This window comes from Trichomycterus rosablanca, chromosome 12 (genome assembly GCF_030014385.1).
Source record: "Trichomycterus rosablanca isolate fTriRos1 chromosome 12, fTriRos1.hap1, whole genome shotgun sequence".
Lineage (NCBI taxonomy): Eukaryota > Metazoa > Chordata > Actinopteri > Siluriformes > Trichomycteridae > Trichomycterus > Trichomycterus rosablanca.
Window position 1 is genome coordinate 13,067,644 of NC_085999.1, and position 27,866 is coordinate 13,095,509.

Sequence of the window (27,866 nt, forward strand, 5' to 3'; positions counted from 1 at the left end):
ACTGCCATTTAGAAACCTTCTGTATCAGTAGCTGATGCACAAAACTAAATATAATGTTGTAAGAAAGACGCACCTGTTTAACCTGGACACCTGTTAAACCTGGACACCTGTTCAATCAAAAATTAAAAATCTGATAACACTTAAAAATTTTCTTCATCTGAGTGGATTAATGAAAGCCAAAGGAGGCCTTCAACCCACAATGTCTGCCAACTCTTAGTAGATCTGTTGTAGTATGGACTGCCATTTAATTTAGTAATCTTACAGAACTACATTTATTTCTGAATCACAAACATCCATTTTTATTTTGTCTGTTTAAGAGTTTGTCTGTTATGTTTGTAACTCTCTGAGAATTGAAGGTCATTTAGCCGTTGCATTACTCTAAGAGTCACAGTGAAACTAAACCCTGTGTCCTGACACCTTGAATATTTACTAAGAGATAAGGCGGGTAACTTTAGAAGTGGAGATCACACTGTATACACTATGCTAAAGTAAAAGTACAAACAAACTTAAATGCATTGTACTTTCCTTTTTAAATGTAAATGAGTTTAATCAACTGCAAAAGAATTGTTCTGATTTGTGTTTTTATTATTTTCCACCCATTATAGTCATTAGTATTCATTACTCATTTGTGTGGCAAAGCTATCCAGTGTCAGCCAGGTGTTTAGTTTTGTCACCACCCTCTGTCTGGTGCAGATGGCATATAACCATGATATTCAAAACCACTTATTGTGTCGGTGAGCCAGACATTTGTCTCAGTGAGCAAGACATGCCTTATTCAGGTGTGCATGAAGCAGAGATGCTGAATAGTTAATGAGAGAGTCAAGAGACTGTCTGTGATGTAGAGAATGGAAAGTCTTATTATCTTTCTTGCTACCACAACTGGGCAAAGAAGAGCACTGGGAAATTACTGTTTGTGTGTGTGCAAATAAGGCAAAGAAAGGCAAGATCAGCATAAAATAAGTCCAGAAATAAAACACAGTGATGGTAAAAGTGGCTCTGTGATCACTGTGCTTAGTCAGGAACCAGCGATGGAAAAACAAGCACCTAAGAGTCGTGAGCGCATCAGCTGGGACGCCTGGAGAAATTTGCTGCTGCCCCAGTTAAACAGACAGTCTCTGTATGTGTATGGAAGTGAAGTGGCTGTGGAGAAGGAATGCATCAGACAAAGAGAGAGAGGAGTCTTTGTTATCCATCCCTTCAGTCCTTTAAGGTACTTTCTGCTTAATCAAATTTGTTTTCATTACAGAAATTAGAAATGTTTACTAGTAGTAGATTAGTAGTTGACCGGTAGTCTATTTTTGAGTATGTTTTACCACTTATCGGTAAGGCATAAATCTTTAGAAGAACAGTTCATGACTAAGTGTAATATCAAAATATAAAAATTATACTATAAATCCTGTTCCCTTGATATAGTTTTCACCTAAGACAGTTAATGAACTATTCTGTTTGTTCTCTTCATGTTTGCATAGGTTCTCAGTGTACTCCTGTTTCCTTTAACCTTCGAAAAAACATGCCAATTGGCTACCTTTAACTGTCCCTAAGTTTTTTGCCTTTGACTACAGGAGCCAACTCTATTGTGTTGTGGATTTTATTTTACATGGATATGATTGTCATGTTTAGCTACACTTAATTACTCATAATAGCAAAGTAAAAACATATTTTCAGAGGATTAAAAAAATTATTAAAAATCAAAAACTGAAATCTCCTATTTAAAAAATGTATTCAGACTCTTTGCTGTGGAACTCCGAATTGTGCTCAGCTGCCTCCACTTTGCTTTAATTATCCTTGAGATGTGGAATAGACCTCGGATTGAACACCATTTGAAAAGGCACGCCTGGTTCTATAAAGGAGTGACACAGTGGCTCGGTCCTGGGTTCGATTTCCAGGTGGAGCAGTCCGGGTCTTTTCTGTGTGGCGTTTGCGTGTTCCCCTGTGTTCTTGTGGGTTTCCTCCAAGAGCGCTGGTTTTCTCCCACAATCCAAATGACATGCAGTCAGGATAATTGGAGCTACTAAAATTGCCCTAGATGTGAAAGTTTGTGTGAACTTGTCCAAGGCATTTCCTACCTTTCGCCTGGTGAATTGTACCCACCACTACACTAAATAGGATAAAGCGGTGATAAAACAGACAACAAATTAATAATTTTATAAAGGCCCACAATTTACACTGCATTGTCAGGACAAAAAATAAACACTATTAAGGCCAAGGGCCTGTCTGTGGATCACCTTACTAGATTTGGTCATCCCACCAAATTTGGCAGCCGAACAAGGAAGGCCTTGGTCAGGGATGTAGGAAAGAACTCAACAGTCACAAGAAGCTGCTGTTAAGTTAAGGTGCATTTGACAACCTGCTTGAAGTTTGCTAATTGACATGTAAATGACTCCGGCAGCATGAGGAAAAAAATTCTTAGGACTGATCAGATGAAGATTTATTTTTTTGGCCAGAACATCAAGCTCTATGTCTGGCAAAAAACAGGCCCATCAATCACCTGGCTAATATATACATAAACATATATACAGTGTATCACAAAAGTGAGTACACCCCTCACATTTCTGCAAATATTTCATTATATCTTTTCATGGGACAACACTATAGACATGAAACTTGGATATAACTTAGAGTAGTCAGTGTACAGCTTGTATAGCAGTGTAGATTTACTGTCTTCTGAAAATAACTCAACACACAGCCATTAATGTCTAAATAGCTGGCAACATAAGTGAGTACACCCCACAGTGAACATGTCCAAATTGTGCCCAAATGTGTCGTTGTCCCTCTCTGGTGTCATGTGTCAAGGTCCCAGGTGTAAATGGGGAGCAGGGCTGTTAAATTTGGTGTTTTGGGTACAATTCTCTCATACTGGCCACTGGATATTCAACATGGCACCTCATGGCAAAAAACTCTCTGAGGATGTGAGAAATAGAATTGTTGCTCTCCACAAAGATGGCCTGGGCTATAAGAAGATTGCTAACACCCTGAAACTGAGCTACAGCATGGTGGCCAAGGTCATACAGCGGTTTTCCAGGACAGGTTCCACTCGGAACAGGCTTCGCCAGGGTCGACCAAAGAAGTTGAGTCCACGTGTTCGGCGTCATATCCAGAGGTTGGCTTTAAAAAATAGACACATGCCGCTCAGGTGGCGCAGCGGTAAAAAGAAATGCGCTGCAACCAGGGCTGGATTCTGAGAGCGTGGTATCGAATCCAGCCTTGCTTTACCGGTTCGAAGCTGAGTGGCTATATGAGCAACGATTGGCCGGTTGCTCATGTGGGGGGTGGGACAAAGAACCGGATGTGGGTCTCTCTCTGTCAGAATGCGATTGCGTTCTCTGCCGGCTGATTGGAGGCGCTTACACAGAGATGGGAGAGGGTGCCCTTAGGGTGTGTCTCTCCGCATGCAACGCTAGGTGGCGCCAAACTCGTCAATGTGTGGGTGGCAAAGATGCATCTGGCTGCTGCTCGTGTTTCGGAGGGGATATGGGTTAGCTTCAATCACCTCCGTCAAAGACAACTGTATCTTGCCTACAGTCAAGCATGGTGGTGGTAGCATCATGGTCTTGGGCTGCATGAGTGTTGCTGGCACTGGGGAGCTGCAGTTCATTGAGGGAAACATGAATTCCAACATGTACTGTGACATTCTGAAACAGAGCATCCCTTCGAAAACTGGGCCTCATGGCAGTTTTCCAACAGGATAACGACCCCAAACACAACCTCCAAGATGACAACTGCTTTGCTGAGGAAGCTGAAGGTAAAGGTGATGGACTAAACCCAATTGAGCACCTGTGGCGCATCCTCAAGTGGAAGGTGGAGGAGTTCAAGGTGTCTAACATCCACCAGCTCCGTGATGTCATCATGGAGGAGTGGAAGAGGATTCCAGTAGCAACCTGTGCAGCTCTGGTGAATTCCATGCCCAGGAGGGTTAAGGCAGTGCTGGATAATAATGGTGGTCACACAAAATATTGACACTTTGGGCACAATTTGGACATGTTCACTGTGGGGTGTACTCACTTATGTTGCCAGCCATTTAGACATTAATGGCTGTGTGTTGAGTTATTTTCAGAAGACAGTAAATCTACACTGCTATACAAGTTGTACACTGACTACTCTAAGTTATATCCAAGTTTTATTTCTATAGTGTTGTCCCATGAAAAGATAAAAATATTTGCAGAAATGTGAGGGGTGTACTCACTTTTGTGATACACTGTATATATGCCCGGCTGGCTATTACCATTGCTGAGATTTGAACCCTGATTTGTTTTTTGTATTAATTAAAAAAAAACTTTGTATAAATTAAAACATTTTATTTATTTTATAGCCATGTTGCCAAATATTTCAATAACTCAGCAGTTCTGTTTAATTTAGGCTATTTGTTTGTTATAAAGATGTAATGAATATAACGTAACAGGGCAATGCTGCTTGTTTGTTTAGGAGTTACTACATCATGTGCATGGTGGCTATAACATTCCTGAATCTAATTGGGATCCCTATAGAGATAGCCTTTTTGGATGGGCAGAGTGGAGTGGGCTGGGAAGGCTTTAATGTGTTCTCAGATACGCTGTTCATTGTCGACGTGGGACTTAACTTTCGCATGGGTATCATTTCTGAGGACAATGAGGTAAGCAGTTTATAAAACACAGAAACCAGAAAATAATCCTCCTCACACTTACCTTCTGATAAACATGTCTGTTCTCTACTCAGGCTGCCATACTTGATCTAAAATCCATCCGGCAAAATTATTTAAAGAGTTGGTTCATACCAGATATGATAGCAGCATTCCCAGTCGGGTACATATTACTCATTGCGGTAAGAACATATTGATTTAATCTGGTTTAAGGGTTTAATTGGTAAGTTAGCAGGGAAAGGATATCAAAATAATAATTAAAATGCTGTTTTTTAAGCATGTGTTGATTTACAGGATCTACAGTATTACAGTGATTCTCCATCTTCTAAAGCCACTAAAATGGTGCGGATTTTAATGTTTGTACGGATTTTAAGTCTGGTGCGGCTGCTGCGCGTCTCTCGTCTGGTGCGTTTCTTTAATGAAGTGGAAAAAGTGAGTCACTTCTGCAATGTCATAGAAAGCTATCATTACATTACTGTGCCAGCATTTAATACTTGTATCTTATGTTATTTGCACACTGTACTGTTTACCCAAAATCACTGTGACCTTTGTGACCTTCAGTTTATACCTCAGGCTAGACTGATAAGCTAATCATGGCTTCCAAATGTAAACATAAAGCTTTTCACTATTATTTTAAATAAATGAATAATATATATTATAAATCTTAAAATTCATATACAAATACATATATACATACATATAAATATACATATACAATTCTTCATAGAAGAATGAGCAATTTTTCCCAACCTAAGCGTGCAAAGCTGGTAGAAACATATCCAAACAGACTGATGGCTGTAAAGCAAAAGGTGGCTCTACAAAGTACTAACTCAAAGGACTGATCATTTTTTCTATTTCTTTCTATTGCTTACTAGGTGTCAAATGCAAACCGGGAAGTGGTTCAGGTCTTATTTAGGATCCTGTCTTTGTTTATGATGATCTTTCTCTTGTGCCACTGGAATGGCTGTGTGCAGTATTTTGTTCCAATGCTGGAAGAGTTTCCCTCAGACTGCTGGGTTCAACGAGAAAACCTCATGGTAATCTAAATCAGTGTTCAGCATTGTTTAAAGGATTATGTATGAGATATATAAGCTTTTTTTATATAATATTTTCACCTCTTAAATCTGTTTTTATCAATTCATGATACTTTTTGATTGTACACATTTTCTGACCAAGCATGGCATAGTATAAATAATTTACTTTTAAAGTTTATAGCCTTACATACACTTCTAATGTGCATTTATGTCATGGCAGTTTTAGAATTTAAATGATTTTTTACCATTGTCTGGTCTGGCATACATTAAAAGCTTGCTTGACTATTACCAGTGTTCCGCATCATTTAGCAACTTTCAATTCATAATCTAGGCAGACTGAATGCCTCAGTTTGTCATATATACAGTATCTACATGTGTACAGTACAATGGGATGTTTCTTTCGCATATCCAAGTTTGTTTGTAAACTTGGGTCAAGGTGCAGGATCAGCCATTGTAAGCCATCAGCCACAGTCATGGTAGGGCTATGCAATTTTATTTACATTTACGGCATTTAGCAGACACTTTCATCCAAAGTGACTTACAATACTTTGACAGTATATTGTCCAAGCAATTGAGGGTTAACAGTGGCAGCCTGGCAGTGGTGGGGCTTGAACCTGCAACCTTTTGATTACTAGTCCAGTACCTTAACCACTAGGCTGCAACCGCCCTTTTAATTATAAGTGTATGCAAACCTTTGACTTCAACTGTATTTAAATCTGTAAAAATAGATACAATATAAAAATGTTATTTACAGAATGCCTCGGTGGGGGAGAAGTATTCCTTTGGTGTCTTTCGTGCACTCTCACATATGACTGCAATATCCTACGGATCTTCTGACGCACCAACAAGTAAAAAAATATTTATATTTCAGATCTAAATAAGTTACTGTATCAGCCTAATTTCATGGCTACATAATAGGTACTTTTCGGATGTATTGTTTTTGTTGTTGCTTTAGATGAGGTGGAGCTGTGGATTGTCATGACCAGCATTGTGTCAGGAGCTCTAATGTACACAGTACTGGTTGCCAACACTGTGGCTCTGATGACTGATGCCGACCTCACAGCAAAAGCATACAAGAACAAGGTTTGAGGAAACATAATCAGTCCATTATTCATTAGGCATTTAGTAATTACATAGCAATATGTTTTGCCTATGTAGTTGAATCGTCTGGAAGACTATATGGTGTTCATGAAGCTTCCCAAAGACCTGCGTATGCGTATCAGCAATTACTTTCAGACTCGGTATGGAGGAAAGTGGTATGATGAAAAGGATGTACTAAATTGGGTGTCTTCATCTATTAAAGAGGTAAAAACATTTACTATTTAATTTACTATTAGCAACTATGAAATGATTCTTTATGTGTAGATACATGTTCTTTAGGTGGTCCATAACAAGATACTTCCAGAATAGAATAGAAATAAAAAGTTACACACTGCAGCTTTGTCTGCTTATTATATAGTGGAAATTATATACTGTTAAATTCTGTTACTGTTAAAACATCTCCTTTTCCATTTTAAAGGAAATTTTGATGAGCATGTGCTCAGGTCTTGTGAGAAGATTTCCCATCTTCCAGAACTGTGATGTAAGCTTTGTCAACTCCATCCTATTACATTTGCAATATGAGATATTCCAGGAGGGGGACGTCATCATACAACGCAATACTCCTGGTGACCGCATGTACTTTATTGAGCACGGACAGGTAGTTGTGGAGACAGAGGCTAATCAGAAGGAGCTGTGTGATGGAGGCTATTTTGGAGGTTGGTATGAGCCATATCACTGTCTAATAAACTAGCTAATATGATGTAGAGAATAATGCAATTGATACACCTATACTAGCACAACACACACAGCTATGACACAACCACGTTTATTGTCCACCATCCAAATAATCGTGTCAGTGCTGGTTCCATGGCATTATCCAGGAGTGCCACCAGGCTTTAGATTACATTAAATAGACTAATTTACATTTCGGATTATTTACAAAAAATAGTAAATGCCAAAGAACAAAAAGACAATCCAGATTGTTACCAGTGTGAAGTTTGCAAGTGTTTGTCATAATATGAGGGTGTATTATGGCACTGTTAAGCACTGTTAGGCTTAAATAAATCCACAGATGTATGCCAGAATATGGTGCCATCTTTATGACCTCTTTTTATGACTTTTCTTGTCTAATTTTACATTACAACACAGTAAAAATTGAGTGTGGGTTGTAGATTGGCCTGTCTGCAGTCTTGTAATGTCTTCCATTGGAAATGAGGCACATTATTAGGCACAACATATGATAACAAAACCAAAGGCGTGCGTAATGAAAGAGTATTTTGCTTTCTGGATTAACTGGTGTTCTTAGACCCAGATTGGTAAACATGATCTTGTACAAGTTTGAACATGTTGCAGACATTACATTTTAACTGATCAAATATTCACTAACACAATTTTTATAAGGTAAAACATCCACCATTGTGTTTTGTACTGTTTTTTAACCTAATATAAGTCAATAAAAAATGAACAAATCACTGGGTTCTGTATTCATTGCCATTTTACATACTGTCTCAATGGTTTCCTTTTTTAAGATTTGTAAATTTTTCTTGAGATATAGTATATACACTACATGAGTCTTCAAACAGGTGTTTCTTGATGGTGATTTAACTTAATGGTCATGCATCATTCTATTTTTTTTTTTTGCTCTTTGCAGAGACATGTCTTCTGTACAGAGGAAAACATTCGGCTACAGTTCGAGCTCAGACTACATGTCAGATCTTTTCTCTGTCTGTAGACAGTTTCTACCAGGTGCTTGAGGACTACCCAGAGGTTAAGAAGGACCTAACGAGAACAATTAATAAAACATAGCGTCTGTTTTGTCCAAGGTTTAGACTAGAGCTGTCCAACATTTACATCATTAACAATACATTGAAGCCAAGATCTAAGAGCATGAAAATGTAAAATTACAATTAAGGGTATTTTACTGTAAGGATATGTATTGTGGTCCATTATATTGCAATAGCACAGTGTAGGCAGAGCAGCAGTGATGCAGCATGTGGTGTGGCTGGTGCACAGTAACAGGGTCTTGAGAACCTAGGTTTGACTCTGACTTCCAGGTACTTACTATGAGAAGTTTGTGTGGATTTACTTGGGTTACTTGGTTTTTATTCTAAATCCTGCTGGCCTGGACTGGCCTCTGTCCATACTGTGTGAGTGAATAAGAAAGTAAATGTGTGTGTTCCTGAATTCCTTTTCCAGGTTGTGTTAGACACACTGTAACCCTGACGGAATAAAGCACTTAGTGAAAAGACTGATCTCTTTTTGAAAAAAATCTCTTTTTAGTCTGTATGGGAGAAACGTTTCGTGGTCATTTGTTTTCTGCAACACATAACTCTTAAGTGTATTCAGCACAATTATTTATTGACATTACTAATCATTTTTACTCATGATAAAAGTACATTATTTATACATAGGATGCATGCTGTTGTATTGATTACTGCATGTAACAATATAATTCAGTGTGTGATTACCCAATATGTATGCCTTTTATTGCAACAAAACTAGCTAACAGTAATTATACTCTTGTTTTGCAAATTATTGTGTAATGCATTACATGTATACATAAACACCTGTTTAAATAAAACAAAAATTGTGTTTAACCAAATACACAAACTGTTCCAGAAGCTAGCCTGTGCTTGTATTCATACTGGTAATACGAGGCCTGAGGAAAGTTGCACTTCATCTCCATACTGCCTGGTACCACATAGACAGCAACACTTGAGCCGAGTCCCTCTTGCAGCTTTTGTAACATCCGATTGGCTAGATAAAGTCTAGCTTTAGCTGGATCTTCCTCTATGGCTGCATATATTTCAGGTGGTGGATTTGGGATCTTCCATTCCAGGTCAACTATTAGCTGATGGATGTGAGCTTTATCCAGGGAGGAAGGTGTGTCCTTGAAACAGGCCACTATAGTGGAATTGGATGCCTCTGAAGGTACCGAGATAAAATGCTCTTGGCTGGGCAGGTTGCCCTGCTTCTCAGATTCCTCCTTGCCATCATCTGTTGCTTCCTTCCAGGAGCATACAGGGGGGTGTACCATTACAGCCCAGTGCAGCCAGTCATAATTTCGTTCTAAACATTTTAGGATCTCTGCTGCTTGCTGCTCCGGGTTGTTTGTACACCATCGATCCTCCTTGGTCTGCTTCCTGACATCCTCCTCAGCCTGCTCCCGGAAATATCCAGAGCAGAGTCCTCCTGTGGTTTTCATTTTCCTGTACAAGTCGGCCATCCTGTCTGACCATGTCTTAAATAGAAGCGCCTGATCTCGGCCTGTTAAATATGCCTCTACAAACAAGCACAGCAGCCCTGTCCCAAGCACAAAATTTACCTGCAATGCAAAGCAAACTTTATACAAGTATTACAGTTTAATAATAAAATGTAAAATAGATATTTATATTGTACTATTTATAATTATAATTTATATTATATTTTATTATATATATCATAAACCATATCTTTCTTTATGCCTGCAAATATTAACTCATCTTTATGTAAAAAGACAAACGCATTATGTGTGTAAGTTTAAAGTAAATAAATGCAACTGTAAGAATGTAGAATTAATTGCTGAGTGATTGCTGAGTAAATTATTAGCTGGAGTTATCAGTTTTCTTTTGTTTGTTCTTGGTCATTTACAATGACATTTACTTTACCTGTGTTATAATCAAGGGCATCTTACTAGCAAATGCATATCTCCCAAATCAAATGTTTCTAATCAACAGTCCAGGAAAATTACTTTTACATACTTTTGATTGCAGTTTATTAGCTACCAGTTCTCTGTGCTCAGACTAGAGCGCTTGTCTTTGCCACCACCCAAAATGTAATGTTATAATTAAAAAATACTTTTACATTTAGCAGACGCTTTTATCCAAAGCGACTTACACAATGAGCGGAACATGATGAGCAATTGAGGGTTAGGGGCCTTGCTCAGGGACCCAACAGTGGCAACTTAGTTGTGGCGGGGCTTGAACCGGCAACCTTCTGTTTGCTAGTCCAGTACTTTAACCACTGAGCTATCACTGGCCCTTTAGACCACATTGATCATGAACCGAATACTTCCCACAAACTGACCCACCAGCTGACTTGTTAAATATTTACTGACCTTGACACAAAACTCCTTAATCTCCCAACGTTTCGGCTTGCGATTATGAACAATCTTCTCCAACAGGGTGGGCTGATCTGTCAGCACAGATATACCCATCATACGACTGTACAAAGCTGTCAGCTGCCGCTCCAGCCTGTACTCCTGAACATAGCTCAGAAAGACTTCTTTTTCACGTTTAGTAAACTCTGTCTGGGCTCTCACTGATGCTCCCAGCTGATTGTATACCACAACCAAATCATATTCAAGACAGTGAACCTCCTCATCAGTTAGCAGACCTGGTCCAAAAGAGTTGAGTTCATGATCAATGTGGTCTAAATTCTTCTTCACCAGGTCCATATCATCAGAGCCAGCATTGCCACCCAGATAAGAGCAGATTCCTTCAACAAGTATGCGCGTGGTTTGCATAAAGCCAACCGGTTCCAGGATCTTCCCAAAGAGTGCCATGGTCTTGACTTAACAAAAGCAGAAAAAAAAACCATGAAACATCATGCTGACTTGTGTGTAATTTGTTATCAAATTGTAAATGTTAAAATGTCTTAGCTTGAAATACAGAATTAAGTCTTACCAGTGTAATTCTGAGGAAGTTGGATTTGAAATGACTTTCACAGTGGCTGCTGAATTTATACCTACTGTAGAACAAATAAGGATCTGATATAAGAAAAGTCTTATCTGCCCTTGAAGTAACATTTACATTCGAAATAGCCTAATGGTGCCGGTGAGATTTAGTAAAACACCCTGTTGATGTAGCTACTGTAAATGTACTGATTATTTTGCCTGTAGGGTTGCTTTTGAGTAGACCATTACGGTGTTTTGTAGACTGTACTGCAGTCGTACAATTTGTGGATAAAAAAACAGAAATTTGCCAATTAAACGGAAAGTCAATTTGCAATGATTTTATACCAGGTATACAAAGACGACCAACACAATGATTTTTATCTTCTATATTTTTGTACATAGATTATGCCACTCACTGAAAGCAGCTATTTTATGTAGACTAAAGTATTTTCTTTTGTTTGTTTTATTTTATTATATAGTCAGGGATTTGTATGAATTTATACAAGTGTATAATGGGTGCAGTGTATATCATAGGCCAAGGTGTAAATGTTTAAAAGAACCACTTTATTGTAGTAATGTCATGCTTCATGTATCTTGCTGGAACATGACCACCTGCGACCCTGGCCAGGATCAAGCTATTAGTGAAAATGAGTTCATTATCAGGCTTACACTTGGTGTGACGTTAACATGACATTCTGTGTATGCACTTTATTATTATTATTTTATTACTTATTTGTTATTAATATATTGCTTTTTGTGCGGTAAAAGCGCTGCTAAGCTTGTGACTGTGGTGAGGACTGGATGAGTTGCACTTCCGCAAAGCTCCGGAAAAAGCGGCAAATTTGAAAACAACGGCTGCTGTGTTGTGAGTTCAGTGTTTACTTACTACGTTCATTGTTCGGGTATCATAAAGTTTTTTAACCCGGTATAAATGTTATTATTGTGTTATTGTAACACAGAGATAGGCTGTTTCATCAACTGACGTTTGTGTGTAACTATACGTTAAAGCTGTTTTGTTTAGGCTAACAGTGCTAGCTAGAATAGCATTATGTGCTAGGTAAGTTAGCACGTAATTACGTAGATGCTAACAGGCTCTGTAGACAGTGAGGTTTTGGATGTGCACTAAACGTTAAACTGATGAACTTTCAGTTTATCAGCTATCACAATGTCACAGCATTCAAGTTTTATTATATATTGTTTTATATTGAATTATTACATTACAAAATGAAATGTGTTCATTTCACCCGTAATGCATAACGCTTACTTCCATAACACACGACCGTTAGTGTTCTATTGCTTTTGGACAAAAGGTTAAAGAAGTACAATCACAGCTGAGAATTTGCTACAGGACAAAACGTTAATGATGCATTTTAGTCATAAATGGGGACAAAACTAGAAACAGGCTACAGAAATATCAGCTTAAATTTGGTCTACATTATTAACATCAGATTTGACTTTTAATTTCCTTAAATATTAAATGGTTAAGATGTTAACTGGCATAACAGTAATTATTAAGATAAACCAAGGCTATATGTAGTTTGCAAAGAGATCTTCATATTGAATCAGTATTGATAGCTAGAGCTTTAACATTGACATACATGGATTATTTGCTTGGTGTACTCTACTTAATACAGTCATACTGACATGGTGGAGTGTGTTTGGAATAGATTTGACATTTTCTGATTTAATCCACTGTCGCAGTTAATGCTATGATTGTACGATTTGATTGCCATGCTACATTTTATTTATTTAAATGCAGGGTGCTGTTTTGAAATTGGAATCGGTTTTTTTTAAGGATTAGAACATCACTGTGTGACACAGTGGAACAGAATGTTGTCAGTGTCTGTATCTTGTAATATGATGTTACACTGTAAGGCCAAAAGTATATGGATACATGTTCTAGTTATTATAAATAGTTACATCCATTGCTAAAAGTAAAAAAAAAAAAAAAAAAAAAAAAAAAGATATTTTAAAAATATAAAATACAAATAAATAACTTGGAAGGCTCTTTTGTTCCAGCATGGTTTAATGAGTTTGGTACAGGCAACACCAGTCACCTGAACTCATTAATGGGATCTATTAACTTCATATTAATGTTCATAGTTTTGGAATGGAATGTTCATCAAGCTCTTGGTCAAGTTTCCAAATACTTTTGGCCATATAGTTTATCTATCAGTTGCTCTCTTTTACATACATGATCGTAAAGTAACCAGTAACAGGAATAGTAGTGTGCATTGTGCTGGGCTAAGTGTATTAGGCACAGCAGTGCTGCTGGCATTTTATGAACAGAGTCTCTTTATTTACTAGACACTTTTGGATTTACCTTTTTGTAAAGGATATGTAAAGGATGACAGTGCATAGTTGGACATTAACTACAATCAAAAACTTTATACCACCAATGTGCACATATATGGTTGGTGTGTCTAATAAGTTATCATTGAGGGAACATTGACTGGGTTGTTAAGTTACTATGTTTCTTTTAATCCATTTCCTTCTTTTAATAATGTAGCTAGCTGGATAGCCGGCATGGACACATCAACTCGTTTCTTTGCGAAGTTGCGGAGTCTGGCAGTAACATTAGAAACAGAGAGAACAAACCTTGAACATACTGCCAGCCAGAACCTGGACGAGGATGAAGGTATTTCATGCTGTATTTTCTGATTGGATGCGTAACACTGACCCGTAAATGTGTAATACAGCTTAATAACATGCTTTTGTATATCCCATTCTATTTCTAGTATGATTATGTCTGATTTTATTATCTGGTGTTAGGATTTTGTATAGATGAAGTGAAAAGTGGGGCAGTCAGAGCACTACATGAGCTCCATTCTGAGGTTAGAGCACTTAAGGTAAGTAAATAAGTTATCTGATTCATTTTAACGTGCTTTAGACTCAGTGACTAACAGTAAGTAAAATGAGATGTCTGGTGTTTCTTTTTTTCAAAGACCTAACAGTTTTCCACATTTATAGAGGCAGTTTCAAAGTCAAGTGGCATCTCAGGAGGATGGAAGTATTGAGCTGAGGAGCTTTATTAAAGCCTGCATGATGCTGAAACAGCGGACCACAGAGGACATTGAAAGAATTCAAAGACATTATGAAAAATATGGGTATAAACAACTAAAAGGAAGCGTTACAGCAGGTGTGCTTTTTAAACAGTTTAGTTCTCGAAAGGAGAAAAAAATTATTATTTCTAAAAAAAAATGTGTACTTTATCTATGCTGTTGCTCCTTTTGCAGAGGTGAATGTTAATAGTGAAGCAGATACAAGATCTCATCTACATAATGAGCTGGAGACCGGGTCAGCTGAGACGGTGGCAGGAGATGAGAAAAAGGAGGTCGAAGCTCTGGAGTGTGAAACACCTGTGAAGACGCACGCTCCAGCTGATGACCTAATGCGCACTCCTCAACTGTCTGATTTTGGCTTGTCCTCACTTCACCTGCAAATGATGCTTGGTAATACAGAACTTGCTCATGAAGTAGTTCCAGCTGTGGCTCTTACACCACCACCACTTGTCATGACTATGCAGGAATTTCAGCCAAAAACACCCAGGTGCTCTCTGCGCATGGATGAAGATGCCCTTACCCCTCGACTAGAAGACTTTGGAATTACGGAGAACACAATGTGTTTGAACAATGACTTTACAATGGACTTGTTTCGTAAGAAACCACCAAGGGACAGACAGACGAACAGGTAGACTTGCTTCTTTGCTCTCAACATTGTGTGCTTGAGAAATTGTGTGGAAACAATGAATGCACCTGTTTGTGATTCAGTACATTACTGTTAGTTATGGACATACACTAATACTGTGTTGCATGTTTACAAGTGAAACACGAGAAACTGCACAAAGACCACCACACAGCCTCCCTACTCCTCCATCCTGTGTTGCACCTGGAAGTCTTTCAAATGGTAATAATTCTAATAAATCTGCATTTTGGCTCTATGTTTATTTCTAAACTTATTTGAAATCATGATCTAATGGTGTTTTCCTGATCTTAAATTTCTCTGGACTTCCCAAGTTTGTTTAGTGTTCATATGGGTTTTTAGGGAACACAACCACTCTTTTCCAAGTAACTGACCTTTCCCCTTTTTGTTGGACAGATAGCATGGAATCCCCAGAAGTTCCAGTGTTTTCTACTTTCGATTTTAAGATAAATAAACATCTGGGTTCATCGGTTACTACGCCTAACAGAACGGATGATCCTCAGTCTCCTACTCGGTCTAGTAATGCAGCTGCTACCCCTGAGCTTCCTGCATTTGAGACACCATACATCAGCAAGCTCATCAGCGCCAAAAAGGTGTGTGCCATTGAAATATTTGAAACCTAGAAACCTAAAGGAAAGTAAAAACCCACAACAACCTGCACATCTTTCTTTATAATAATTTGTGATATTCAGGTGTTCGTCAATTTTGACTATAAACATGATTTTAAATGATTAAAATCCACTTACATTCCTCTTAATTCTACATTTTAGGAGACCAAAAACAATGAGAGGGAGAATCATACAAGCTCAATGAATAGCATATCTGACTCCTCTGAGTGCCCTGTCAGAGTTTCTTCATCAGATGTGCGACCGGTTCCAGTCAGCCTTGCTCAGAATGAGGATGTCACACCTGAGATGCCACGACTGCAGTCCTTTTTCGGCAGCTCTTTACCATGTGTAGGTATTCAGTTTGACTATCACTTCTTAACCTGTTATTAATTCCAGGTAAATTTCGCATGTCTGACTTGTGACTTACTGTGCTAAAGATAGGAGGACCTAATCAGTCAGCCTTAACTGAACCAGCAGCACCTGTGTTGCAAACTGATGATGAGCCCACTCAGGACTGGTGTCTGGCCACCCCACGTGTCCGCATGGAGTTTGGATTAGAGCCACGGACGCCGGAGATGCCCGATATGAGCTCCATCACACAGGATATCTTCAAAGTAAAATATTATAAGTTCACTCAGTATCACACATGGGTAAAACAAAGCAGGTTTTTTAGAGACGTGTGGTTGTCGTGTGAATTTTTTTAGACGTGTGATTACGACTAGATAATAAATTGCTGAACCTTTTGCTATTTAGACTTTTAGAATTGTTCTTGCATTGTAGGCTAAATTACTTCTAGTGGGTCTACTTAAACTAAGTACCTAATGTAAACTAATGTATATGTTTTTTTTTTTATTTGTAGCTTGTCTCTCAAGCAAATAAACAAGCCCCTACTGCAGTGGTTCAGCCAAGCTCAAAGGCTAGTGTGCAGGCATTGGCACATGGAAAGGAGAACAGGTAGGAGTACTCTGCTACACCGTCTCATCTTTTTTACTTGTCTGTGTAGATGACTGGAGGGCCAACAACACAGCTGAGATTCTTTTTTCTGTTCCTCTACTGCTGCTGAACTCCATTTGTGACCGAGGAGGGCCACAACTAACACACACACACACCTCTGATACAGTACATGTGTAGTTGTCAGACCCTTTCTTTTGTTCATTTGGGAATCTGTATCACGCACAAGTCATACAAACTATCCAGACACCATCGATCAGCCAAAAGGGGTCCGAATTGCAGCAGTTATGAGGAATACCCTCTGGCACTCAAACCCCTTCAGACGAGCCAATCATTGTTTTAGATGTCGGCTCTGGTATCACTAAGATTCAAACCTATTCTTAGTGGCGGTGGGCTAGCGTAATAGACCGCTGCACTACCCCAGCACCTTAGTAAAACCCTTATTTAGGAATTAGCAACAAGTAACCTGGAAGAAAAGTTGAATAGAACAATTGGCCATCAAATGTTCTGTGTTCAACTAATAACCCAGTAATGATCTGAAAAACATAAATTTTTAGGTATATGAAGGAATATTGGATTTACAATCCATCACTTGACTTACTATGTATTGTCACATAAATGTGTCCGTCTTGTTTTTTTTTTTTTTACTTTGGCACGATAACATTTTAATTTTGCAAAACATGACTTCAACTTTAAACTCAAATCACCGAAGTTAACTTGTACTGATTTCTTTTAAACTACTCTTGTGTTTACAGAGCTCAGTGGGTTGCTCAGGTGTCAGAAAAAGATTTTAATGGATTAGCCTCATACATGACACAGATCCCACTTCCCAGTCTGAATCTAGCAATCAAAAAAATTAACCAAGTCCTTGAGGAGCGACGCAGAGGTTAGTGGAAATGAACTTGACACTGACTTATCAGGAAAAAAAAATTTCTAATGTATTACATCATATCGTATTTTTTAAAATGTACTTTTCTTGACAGATGGTGAGCCCAATTTTGCTGAATTTCATATGGAAGATTTAAGAAGGGTATTGGAGGCAGGGCCCCAGGCTCCCATGTACATTCTGTGCCTTGTCGAGCTGAAGCGCTTGGAGAATGTGCAGGGCTTTGGAAGAAATGCAACTTTTAAGGTCCTGTCCAAGGTGTAAAAAATGTGAAGACTTTTTAAATTAACACTAATAATGACAGGATGAGTAAACAAATACTTATGTAATATTTTGCCAAGTTAATTTTTGGGTGTACACATGAATTTTAACACATTGTCAGAGCAAAGATTTCATATTACCAGTGACCCTTCCCATTTTATTGGTCATACAAAACTATTATTTTTCCAGCAGTATTTTGATAAGTTTTTAGTATGTTATGTGCTTTAGTGTAGTAGCAAATGTATATTATGCTAATAAAATAAATTGACATTAATAAATGTTGTTTCATTAACTATTGTACATAGATATCTACATTAATACTATACAAAATATCAGCTGTGCAGCTATGGTCTATAATATAACAAATATTTGTATTGCAACCAAATACTGACAGAGTTGTTATTTAAGCCACAGAATGCTAATTAATGAAATTAGAAACTACTATACTTTCAATGTAATTTTTTTCTTAGTAACTTCTCAGTTCCCTTGCTGGCTGATAGATGGTGCTTACACAGAGACAGTGATGTAGATCAGTGTGTAAGTCTCCATGTGCAATACAGATTGATAGGTATGTGCGATAGGTACCTGCCTTGTGCGGGTGAAAAGCAGTTGCTACTGCACACATGGTGGGTGGGGAGCGTGTTAGGCACAGCTTCCTCATTTAGGAGTAAAGGTCAGCAGCAATAAGGTCATTGGATATGACTAGAGGAAAATAGGGAGGTGGGTGCATTTAAAAATGAAATACCAGAAAATTTAAAGCTTTCTTATTATCTGTGAAATACTGATCCTGTGTAAATATTCTGTAATACCAGGCAGATTTTTTTTTTATATAAATGAAACTACAAATAATTACCAAAGTTTCCTAAAATAAAAAGTAAACAATTTATTCACCAAAAGAATGTACAGTGTGGTAAGTGATGGTACCAACATCTTAACAGCTCAACAACAGCAATTCTGGTTTCAGTGAATGTGGTTAAGTAAAAAAATGGCAAAGAAATTATGACAAAAAAAATGAGCTGAAATGTTCCTAGAGGATCAGTAAGGTCTCATGCGTCCTTGCATTGGGGGACCACGGTTCGGTGGTGTAATAGCAATGTCCAGGTAATCTCCAATCTGGAAGCGTTGAGACTGCAAGGTCATGGAGTCATCTGCCCCCTTAAAACCTGATACAGTATTACCAATCTCCTTCACTCTACAACAGAATAAAAAAAATAAAAAAAAACACCTGATTAGGGACAGCTGTGCCCTCTATGTGGAGGTTGCTCATTTCCAGGCTTGTATTACACCTAGAGTACACTGTATAACTTACCTGTAGACTTGCCATTTTGGGTCTGGGTACACAATGGCAAAGGCGAAGTGTGTTCCTTTCTTTCGAGCTTCAGGATAAACCTCCTTCACCAGGCTGGTAAGCTCTTTTAGGGTGGCATCCATCCTGTAACAAAAACAAAACAAAACATGAATTTCCAAGCAACTGAAGTGGCTACACACATGTTGAGCAACAACAGTCATGGGTGAATTATCAACTACACTGTAGAAGAGTTACAAAAAATTCTTTTTTGTTTCAATAATTTTTTTAATGAAAGTTTATAAAGGATTAAAGTTATACAAGATAACACTATTGATCCCGAAGGAAATTGCAGAAAATATAGTAAAGATGTGTGTGATGCTTAGTGATATCCTGAAACCCTGTACCCAATGTGTCAGGTAGACTCCAGACACACTGCAACCCTAAACAAGCAGGCATGGAAAATGAAATAATGTAAAAGAAAACAGTATCTACAACTTAACTGTGGGTGTTTTACTTCAGAGCACATAATAAATGAGCTGTACAGATTACCATGACTGTGTTTGCTATGATATATTAAAGTTATATCATGGATCAGCAAGTACATTCTAGCTTTGGTTTAAACTGAACTGGTTGTTACCCAGTTTTTGAGACTATTAATCTAGCGGGGCACAAGGTGACCATGCCATGTTTGCAGCACAAGTTGGTTATAAGAGACTTAGCATGTCGTAGCTTTTTGGGCATGTAATCCAACATATAAAATGGAAATAAGTTGGTTATATTTATAGACTGAATAAAAAGTCAAATTTCCTTCCTTTAGACTGTTTCCTTTATGTAGCCACATCTATTAAGCTTTACAGAGTCTACATTAACTAACAATTTAAAAGTATAAGCATGCTGGACATGCAAATTCAGAAACCAGCCAGCTGTAATACAAATGAATAGAACTTAGACATCACACACAACCAAAAGAACTTGCATTATGCCCACACTTTTGGGTGTGTGTATATGGTTTAATGTTGAGCTTTGGGACCGAGACTCTACTAGTACTGTATTGGTTTAATGTATAAACCTGTGGGGTTAGATGTGTTTGTCGAATGCCTACTGTTGGTATACTGCATTCTACTAAAATATCTGGTAAATTCATTAAAGCCTTGTCCTTAAGTGTTTTGCATTAAACATTACAATAGTTACATTAAAACAAAGAGGTGCATTTCAAGAAACGACGTTGTGGTATTCGTGCTTTCTTATCGATACTGCTCGAGAGCCAGTATTAACAAAACCCTTTATTCTTACTAATACTGCTCGAGAGCCAGTATTGACAAAACCCTTTATTCTTACTAATACTGCTCGAGTGCCAGTATTGTCGAAATCCTTTATTCGTATCGGTAATGCTCGAGTGCCAGTACCGATGAATTAGCCAGGTAGCGTTAGCATGACAGTGTTAACAGATGAGAGGCTTCCTCGATATGGTGAAAAAAACTAACAAAAACAGATGGAGGATGAACAGAGGAAGACCAAATGTGCACTGAAAGAACCTGCCAAAGAAATTAGCCATGTCTGCAGTTTTGAATAGACTAAAACAGCAACAATCCACATATGCAAGAACACAGTTCCTGTATAGGCAGTCGAGAAAGAAGCTTTCAAAGCAATAATTAAAACACTGGATTCCAGTTATGTCTTACGGGGCGAAAATACCTCAGGTTAGTTGCTAAACTAACATTATAAGTGAACTGGAAGCGGAGCTATTTAAAGTCGTCCACTTTTCTACAACAGACCTGTGGTCAAGTACAGTTAGTTTGCAAGCATCCTTTTATTTGCTAAAGGGAGAGCTAGGGGTAATTATACAATACTTAAATAAAAAAAATGAGCTTTTGAGCAAATGACCATTTATTTTAAACAGGTTTTTAATGTTTGTTGTGTAGCAGAGTAATCAGTATTTATATTTAGTATTTATCTTAGTTATTTCTTCAGTTTTTTAAGTCTTAAGTTTTATTTTATACTTAACATAGTTATTGTTATTTATATTTTATTATGTTACACACACCGAGACCTAAGTAACTGCATTTCGTTCTAATCATGTACATCAGGGGTCTCAAACTCGCGGCCCCCGACTTAACGTCAAAGTTCATTGTTAGTGCGGCCCGCGCGGTTCTCACACGCACCTATTCTTGCGCAACTCTTTACCCTTCGCATTTTATTATTTTTTCCACTTAGCAACGTATTAGCAACGTCACTTTGCTGAAACGTGATTCAGAGCGACACCAAGTGGAAGGAAAATATATCCTGTCAGCCAGTGCAAGGTACAGAGGACAGAAAGGTGCGATCGCAAAAGAAAACACATTTACCAAGAACAACTTAATCAAAAGGAGCAAGAATTTAAAATATATAAAACAGACAATGCACTTGATATTAAGAATTAAGAGAGGTGAAGTAACATGGACACCAGAGTTAGCTCAGTGAAATATTTGGTAGAGCAGAAGGATGTGTAGGATGTAAACAAAAAGAATAAAATCTAGATCACTTTATTTATGAATGTGAAATGTATAAACACCTGAGAGATTAATTTAATAATGATAAGAAAAACGAAGTGCTCAAAAAAAGCTATGAACAATGATAATATTTTCAAATTCCTCTCAGAATATATAGAAAGAAATATATAGAAATTCTGAATACTATCCCAAACACTCAGGTATTGGGCAGAGGTGGAAAGAGTACTAAAATATTGTACTCAAGTAAAAGTACTACTACTTTAAATAATTTTTACTGAAATACGAGTAAAATTACTAGTCTAAAAACCTACTCAAGTAAAAAAGTAACTAATTTAAAACGTACTCAGAGTAAACGTTACTTCGTTACTTGTGTTAGTAAAAAAAAATTTCTTAACAGCAGGGGGGTCTCTCCTGTGTAATGCAAACAGGACAAGTGGATATAAATCTCACAATAGTTGTTTTTAATTGAAATATAATAGAAAAAACATGTTGATAGAACATTTAAAGCATTTAGGAATGTAATGTGTTATTTTAGTACAGAACATCCCATAAAACATTTTCAAACTGTATAACCACTGAAGTTGGCATTAATTGTGGATTCTATAGAGCAGCCTTCTTTTTTTATCACCAACAAATACCAAACAACATCCTACTGCAGATCTCATAACTCAAAACAAGTCACGGTTACTAAATGACCCAAAGAAAACCTTCAAGATGTAAGACAATTCTGGGAATAATGGATCTTTAGGTTTCTGGCAGCAAAGAGTAGGTAAAAGAAGCCTATGTTCTGAAGAATTGTTCATGTTCTGAACTGTTATTAATAAAGATTGAGAAGTTTGGATCAGTTGTACTTTTGTTTGGAATACCTGAAACCCTTTTTTGTGGAATACTTGATGCGGCCCAGCCGCTCCTAGACTCTACCTCCAGCGGCCCCCATATAAATTGAGTTTGAGACCCCTGATGTCCATGGTTTTGAATGACAATAAAGCTGAGTCTGAGTAATCCTGGGCATACGGCGACCAGCCTATGTGTGACGTCACAATCGCAAGCTTTAACGGAACACTGTTATGTTAGCTTATTGTATGTGCAGAAGAAAACCTCCAGCCTTACCATGTGTAAATCTGAAGCTCACTGGACGGAACATTTCCGCGCGCAAACTCGTCCATTCGGTGATGTCTGCCATTATTAGTGGTAAAAACTCGGAGCAGCAGAGGACATGTCTGCAATACGACCACAAAACACAGTTAGCAATGCTAACCAGGTAGCGGGCAAGCTAAACGCTACATGCTAATTACAGAATAACTGTTTAACAGTCTAATGCTAACTGTAAAATATTACTTCCAATGTTTAGTGTAAAACAACAAAAGACAAAATCAACGACAGTTACAAATTTTCTATAATATAAGAGCTAATTATTTGCAGTCCAGCCCCGCTTAGCACACCTAGCTAGCAAGCTCATTCCAAACCCGCCGTGTTTACCACGTTACCTTTTCTCTATCCACCGGCTTCTCCGGCTCTTTCTTGATCTCCTCCTGTGTAACTCTGGATTCCACCGCCATCTCGATCCGATTAGAATTAGAAGTAAGAAAAATAAACGCGCTTTCTATACAAGCGATTTTAAACCACACTCCACCACGGCGAGCCTCGTGGTGACGTCACACAACCAATCAGAACGTGTCAAAGAAAACCCGGGTGATGACGATTCGTTTCCAAGTCTCGCGATATCTAGTGAGATTACCGCCGGAGGATTTTCTCAGTGGGTTTGTACTGAAGATAAATTCAGATGTTTAAAGCTGGCAGATCTCTTGTTTCTGGGTGCTTTACTTCTTAGATAAAACGTTACTATCATGGTGTATCACCACCGAGCGGCTAACTCATACCGGGTAGTTGTGAATATGTTTGTCCTTGTTAATTTAAATAAAAAAAATAGATGCTTATCTGTTTACATTTTAGCGTAGTTCGTAAAGTTGCGTGTGGTGCGCAAAGTGCGTAATGAACGCAAAGTGCGTAAGAAGCGCAAAGTGCGTAAGGTGCGTTCGTACTTTACATATGTATAATTTACACTACTATTTCCATTAAATTGCCCGTATTTCTGTATGTGCAATGAAAAGTATTCAGGAACTTCTATCAGAAATGAAAGAAGAATATACATTGCAAATTGAGAAGGGCCATCTCGGTTTTGTATAACAAAATTTTCTTGTTGAGTACAACAGCCCAAATCTATCCAGAAGTAAAACCCAATTGCCCCTGTTGCAATGGTGATCCAGCGACACTCTACCATATGCCTTAAGCTGAGAAAGTTTTGTAACTTCAATGCCCTCAATTAGCTATCTTTGGCGTTCCTACCGACACAACCCCATGAAGTTCCTGAGAATTGGGTAGTATAGCATTTACTCTTCTGCTTGCAAGAAGATGAATTCGTATTAGTTGGAAGTCTCATTTCTCCCCCTCTAATTCACTTTGGCTAAAGGATGTTATGTTCTTTCTGCACCTCGAGAAAATAAAGTCTAGTCTGGAGGGGTTCAACAGACAACTTTTATAGGTGCTGGTCACCCTTTATAACATTCTTCAAATCCCTTCCATGGCTTCCTACGGAGGACTCGAGTAACCTTACTTCCTAACCCCCGCTCTTTTTTTTTTTTTAAATAACTTTTTTATTTATTATTTAATTATTTATTTACTTTATTTATTTATTTATTTTTCTCTCCTCTTTTTATAATTACTATTTTTAGTCTTTTTTCTCCTTTTTCTCTTGTTACATAGTTGCAGTGTTTGTATGTATGGGTTTGGCTCTCTGTATGTTTACTGTAATGTATTTGTTGTCTGGTTTACATGTTGTTAAATGTTTGAAAAGCAATAAAAAAAAATTTTTTTTTTAAAGAAATGAAAGAATAATGAAAAAATATTAGTTAGATCCAAGATAAAGTTTAATCACAGAGATAAATATACACTTCTGTATGGTTTGCATTATTTCTTTTTCTGACAATAATTAGGACTACATATTGTATGTATAGGCTTATATGTCAGCATAAATAGCTGTGAATGTCATTGTGATTTCTGCCTGACTGGTATGCACTTTATTAGTAATACCCTACACTTTGTTGCAACATTCCCCTGTAACTACCCACTTTTTTATTTCTCTGTCTGATTGCACATAGAGATCAGGTGTATTTTCACATTCGAGACCCATTTCATAATGCAAAAAGAAGTCTTTAAGCATGTAAATGAGCCATCATTTTTAGGAGTTTGTGCAAATCGGACAATAATCGAGTACATTCATGTACAATTTTAATATTTGTACTTGTTAACAGACACAGACAAAAACTAAATACAGCACATCTTTGTGCAAAATAAACAGCACGAACAATATAGAAGTCTACTGCTACAAGTGCAATATGGTCGCTGTTCCACCCACTCACAACAAACTTAGCTATACATGTTATGACCCTGAACAGCAGTACTTTTATTGCTATAATGAACTACGGCTGAGGTTTTTGTTCAGAACCAATTATATAATAACAAGCCATAATTTATCCCTTTATTGCACTTTCCTGACTTTTTGTAAAAGAAACAAAATACACAAAACTATTAATTAACTTAAATTCATATTTAGAGTTTTTTATACAGTCATATATAATAACAAAACTAAATTTATTGTATTCTTTTTAAGATGCTTACGGTATTGCATTATAATATAAAAGACCATGATTGACCATGCTAGTGCATTAAGGTCATTTGTCCTTCTCTAGGATGTTAGGCAGATTGAGTAAATCATGCAACATTATTTTACGTTATGTGTTGTATACATTATATGCAATACAAAATTAGTTTATGCGTAAAGTGTTATACTCTACCAAGGTGTGATTGACCACCTGATATTTTCTCATGTTAAAAAGTGTATACAGTTTAAAAGCTTTTAAATGATTTTGGAAGCAAAAAATCACACACTGTCGAATAATGCAATTTTAAACTATAGTGACATCAATTTTAAGATTTTCTATGAATTGTATTATTGAGTAATTGTGTTTTATGTGCACGTTTTAATGTCGGAAACTCGTACGTACTATAATTCAGGTAGCGCATGAATGTAGCATGGAACCGTCTGCAGCGTCAATGCAGTTTATGGCTGAACTCTAAATGGATATTTACCTTATATAAAGTGCACTACCTAGGGTAAACAATTCGTACTTTCATACAGTAGGGGTAGCCCACTATAAAGAAATTCGGAGGCCATTTAAAATGAAGCCCATCGCAGTACCACCACCGCCATTTTGGGAGTCAGAATATGTATACTGGGAGACCTGAGGTATTCCTCTGTACGGTGTGTTTAACATGGTTCACACGTGTGTTGTGGCGGGCTGTAAGAACAGGAGGACTCCTGGTACCCCCCCTGTCATTATTCAGGTTTCCCCGAGATCCGGACAGGAAACAGCGCTGGATCCCTGCTGTGAATCCTGAGGGCTGGGTTCCAAACGAGGGCAGCAGCCTCTGCAGTACACACTTTATTTTAGGTATTGACTCATACTGGAGCACAGTTCTGTAGCACATTAATACAGTACAACACACCAACAGTCAGCAGCTGTTAGATAGATGAATAGATACTTTAATAATCCCAAAGGAAATTAAAGGTTTTATATTAAATATTATATTAATTTTATATTATATTAATTTTTATATGAATTTTATATTATATTAAAGCTGTATATAAGTATTATATTAAATCAGTAATAAGCTTAAAAAGAAAAACATTTTTTCTCTTGCAGTTCTGTACACCTGAGAGCAGAACCATTCAGTTCTTTGGGACTTGTATATGTTTATAAGACCCATCAAAATATGAATTATTCATGAAAATCCTGCCAACTTGATGGCACAATAAATGGCACAATAGGCACAAGGCTCAAAGGAAACTTGCATTAATAAAACAACCTTTAACTGCCTAATGTTTCTGTAGCTGCTGACCAGACATGAACAGCGGTGTGGAGGAATCGTAGACCACTCAGAGAGTGTTGTTCCATGAATAAAAACCTTTTATACCTCAACATTTTCTTGTTTTTATTTTGTTTTTTTGTTGGTTTCCTGGTAAGTTATGGGGTTTGTATTGCATCCTTAAGTTTTAGACTCAACTTTAATCTGATATTTTACTGTACCATATTGTGATAAAAATCTTTGTGTCTTTTTATTTGGCAGGGTACCTGCCTAACTTATTTTTTTAAAGAGCCCATTAGTCTACAAACCTATCCAGACTAAAATGTTTAATAAAGACATGAAAACTTAAATTTCTTTAGGTGTTGTAAGTTTTGGCACATTGTGATATGAGGAATTTATACAGAAATATAGGTAGTTTATAGGTAGAACTTTTCTATTCAAAATTAATTTAAAGATATATTTTTGTTTGCCTCACAGGTAAACAAGTAAAGAATCCCAGGTCTCCAGACTATGTTCCTTCTGTTTTTACTTCTGTTTCACTCTCCCCAAAAACAAAACAAGCGAATGCCTTTGAACCCAAAGACAAACAAGAGGCACAAGTTGAAGCTGCCAATGCGTTACTCTCTCTACAAGGCCAGGGGCGTCTTAGTGAAGACCCTACATGCAATCAATGTCAGAGGGAGCCTGAAAATGCACCCCCTTGTCTAAACAGTGATGATGAAAGAAAGGATGATGATGATGGGACAGAAAGTGAAAACGAGAGCAAAGCAGAAAATCCACTTAATTTCACAGTCACTCACTTATGAGGCTGTTCTAAATGCCCTAAAGTGACAGAATATGAAACTAAGAAAATCTCTACAGAAGATATCTCTCACCTAAGCCTCCTTTAAGAATGATCCAGAAAAAGTGAAATTCTATACAGGATTGGCAAACTGTTTTGTTTTTGAGACAATATTGTGCCTGCTTGTACCTCATATGAAAGGAGACAACAATGCAAAGCTCTCACCATTTCAACAGCTTCTTCTGACTTTAATGAGACTCTGGCTTGATCTTAAGAATCAAGACTTGGCCTATTGATTTGGAATTAATGTCGCTACAGTAACAAAGACTGTTCATCAAATAATCAACATAATGTTTACCATTCTGGTACCCACTGCTGTAGTCTGGCCATCTAGACTGGAACTGTGGAAGAAGTTACCCAGAGCTGTTAGGTGTACTCATCCATACTGTGCTGTTATTAAAGGCTGCTTCACAGTATCACTTGAAAAAGCAGTCAGTGTGGACATATATCATCAAGGTCATCAAGACCATGCGGTCTCAGGCTTTTATCAGTGAGCTTAAATACGTTGTCGGTGTTGCCCCACAGGGTGCGGTCATGTTTGTCTCCAGGGGGTCACCTGGAAATGTTAGT

The 27,866-nt window shown here is 37.6% G+C and overlaps 3 protein-coding genes and 1 long non-coding RNA gene across 4 annotated transcripts; 3 read left to right on the forward strand and 1 right to left on the reverse strand.

Moving 5' to 3' along the window:
• Nucleotides 1-1,028: 1,028 nt before the first annotated feature.
• Nucleotides 1,029-8,496, forward strand: hcn5 (hyperpolarization activated cyclic nucleotide-gated potassium channel 5). The gene is made up of 10 exons (XM_063006696.1): nucleotides 1,029-1,210; nucleotides 4,423-4,609; nucleotides 4,693-4,797; nucleotides 4,910-5,047; nucleotides 5,491-5,652; nucleotides 6,404-6,497; nucleotides 6,605-6,732; nucleotides 6,808-6,954; nucleotides 7,169-7,406; nucleotides 8,342-8,496. The coding sequence occupies exons 1-10, from the start codon at nucleotides 1,029-1,031 to the stop codon at nucleotides 8,494-8,496; spliced, it is 1,536 nt and encodes a 511-aa protein (XP_062862766.1).
• Nucleotides 8,497-12,163: 3,667 nt separating this feature from the next.
• On the forward strand, nucleotides 12,164-18,012 carry ska3 (spindle and kinetochore associated complex subunit 3). The gene is made up of 12 exons (XM_063006177.1): nucleotides 12,164-12,209; nucleotides 13,854-13,982; nucleotides 14,117-14,193; nucleotides 14,315-14,483; nucleotides 14,581-15,034; nucleotides 15,168-15,250; nucleotides 15,443-15,639; nucleotides 15,817-16,002; nucleotides 16,092-16,268; nucleotides 16,514-16,608; nucleotides 17,361-17,491; nucleotides 17,589-18,012. The coding sequence occupies exons 2-12, from the start codon at nucleotides 13,871-13,873 to the stop codon at nucleotides 17,753-17,755; spliced, it is 1,848 nt and encodes a 615-aa protein (XP_062862247.1). The 5' UTR covers nucleotides 12,164-12,209; nucleotides 13,854-13,870; the 3' UTR covers nucleotides 17,756-18,012.
• Nucleotides 18,013-18,610: 598 nt separating this feature from the next.
• Nucleotides 18,611-23,184, reverse strand: sap18 (Sin3A-associated protein). The gene is made up of 4 exons (XM_063005900.1): nucleotides 23,017-23,184; nucleotides 22,640-22,749; nucleotides 19,062-19,184; nucleotides 18,611-18,944 (listed from the first exon to the last, which is right to left on the reverse strand). The coding sequence occupies exons 1-4, from the start codon at nucleotides 23,086-23,088 to the stop codon at nucleotides 18,788-18,790; spliced, it is 462 nt and encodes a 153-aa protein (XP_062861970.1). The 5' UTR covers nucleotides 23,089-23,184; the 3' UTR covers nucleotides 18,611-18,787.
• On the forward strand, nucleotides 22,701-26,555 carry LOC134324198 (uncharacterized). The gene is made up of 3 exons (XR_010014156.1): nucleotides 22,701-22,790; nucleotides 25,900-26,040; nucleotides 26,293-26,555. It is a non-coding gene; the product is annotated as an uncharacterized LOC134324198 (long non-coding RNA).
• Nucleotides 26,556-27,866: the final 1,311 nt, after the last annotated feature.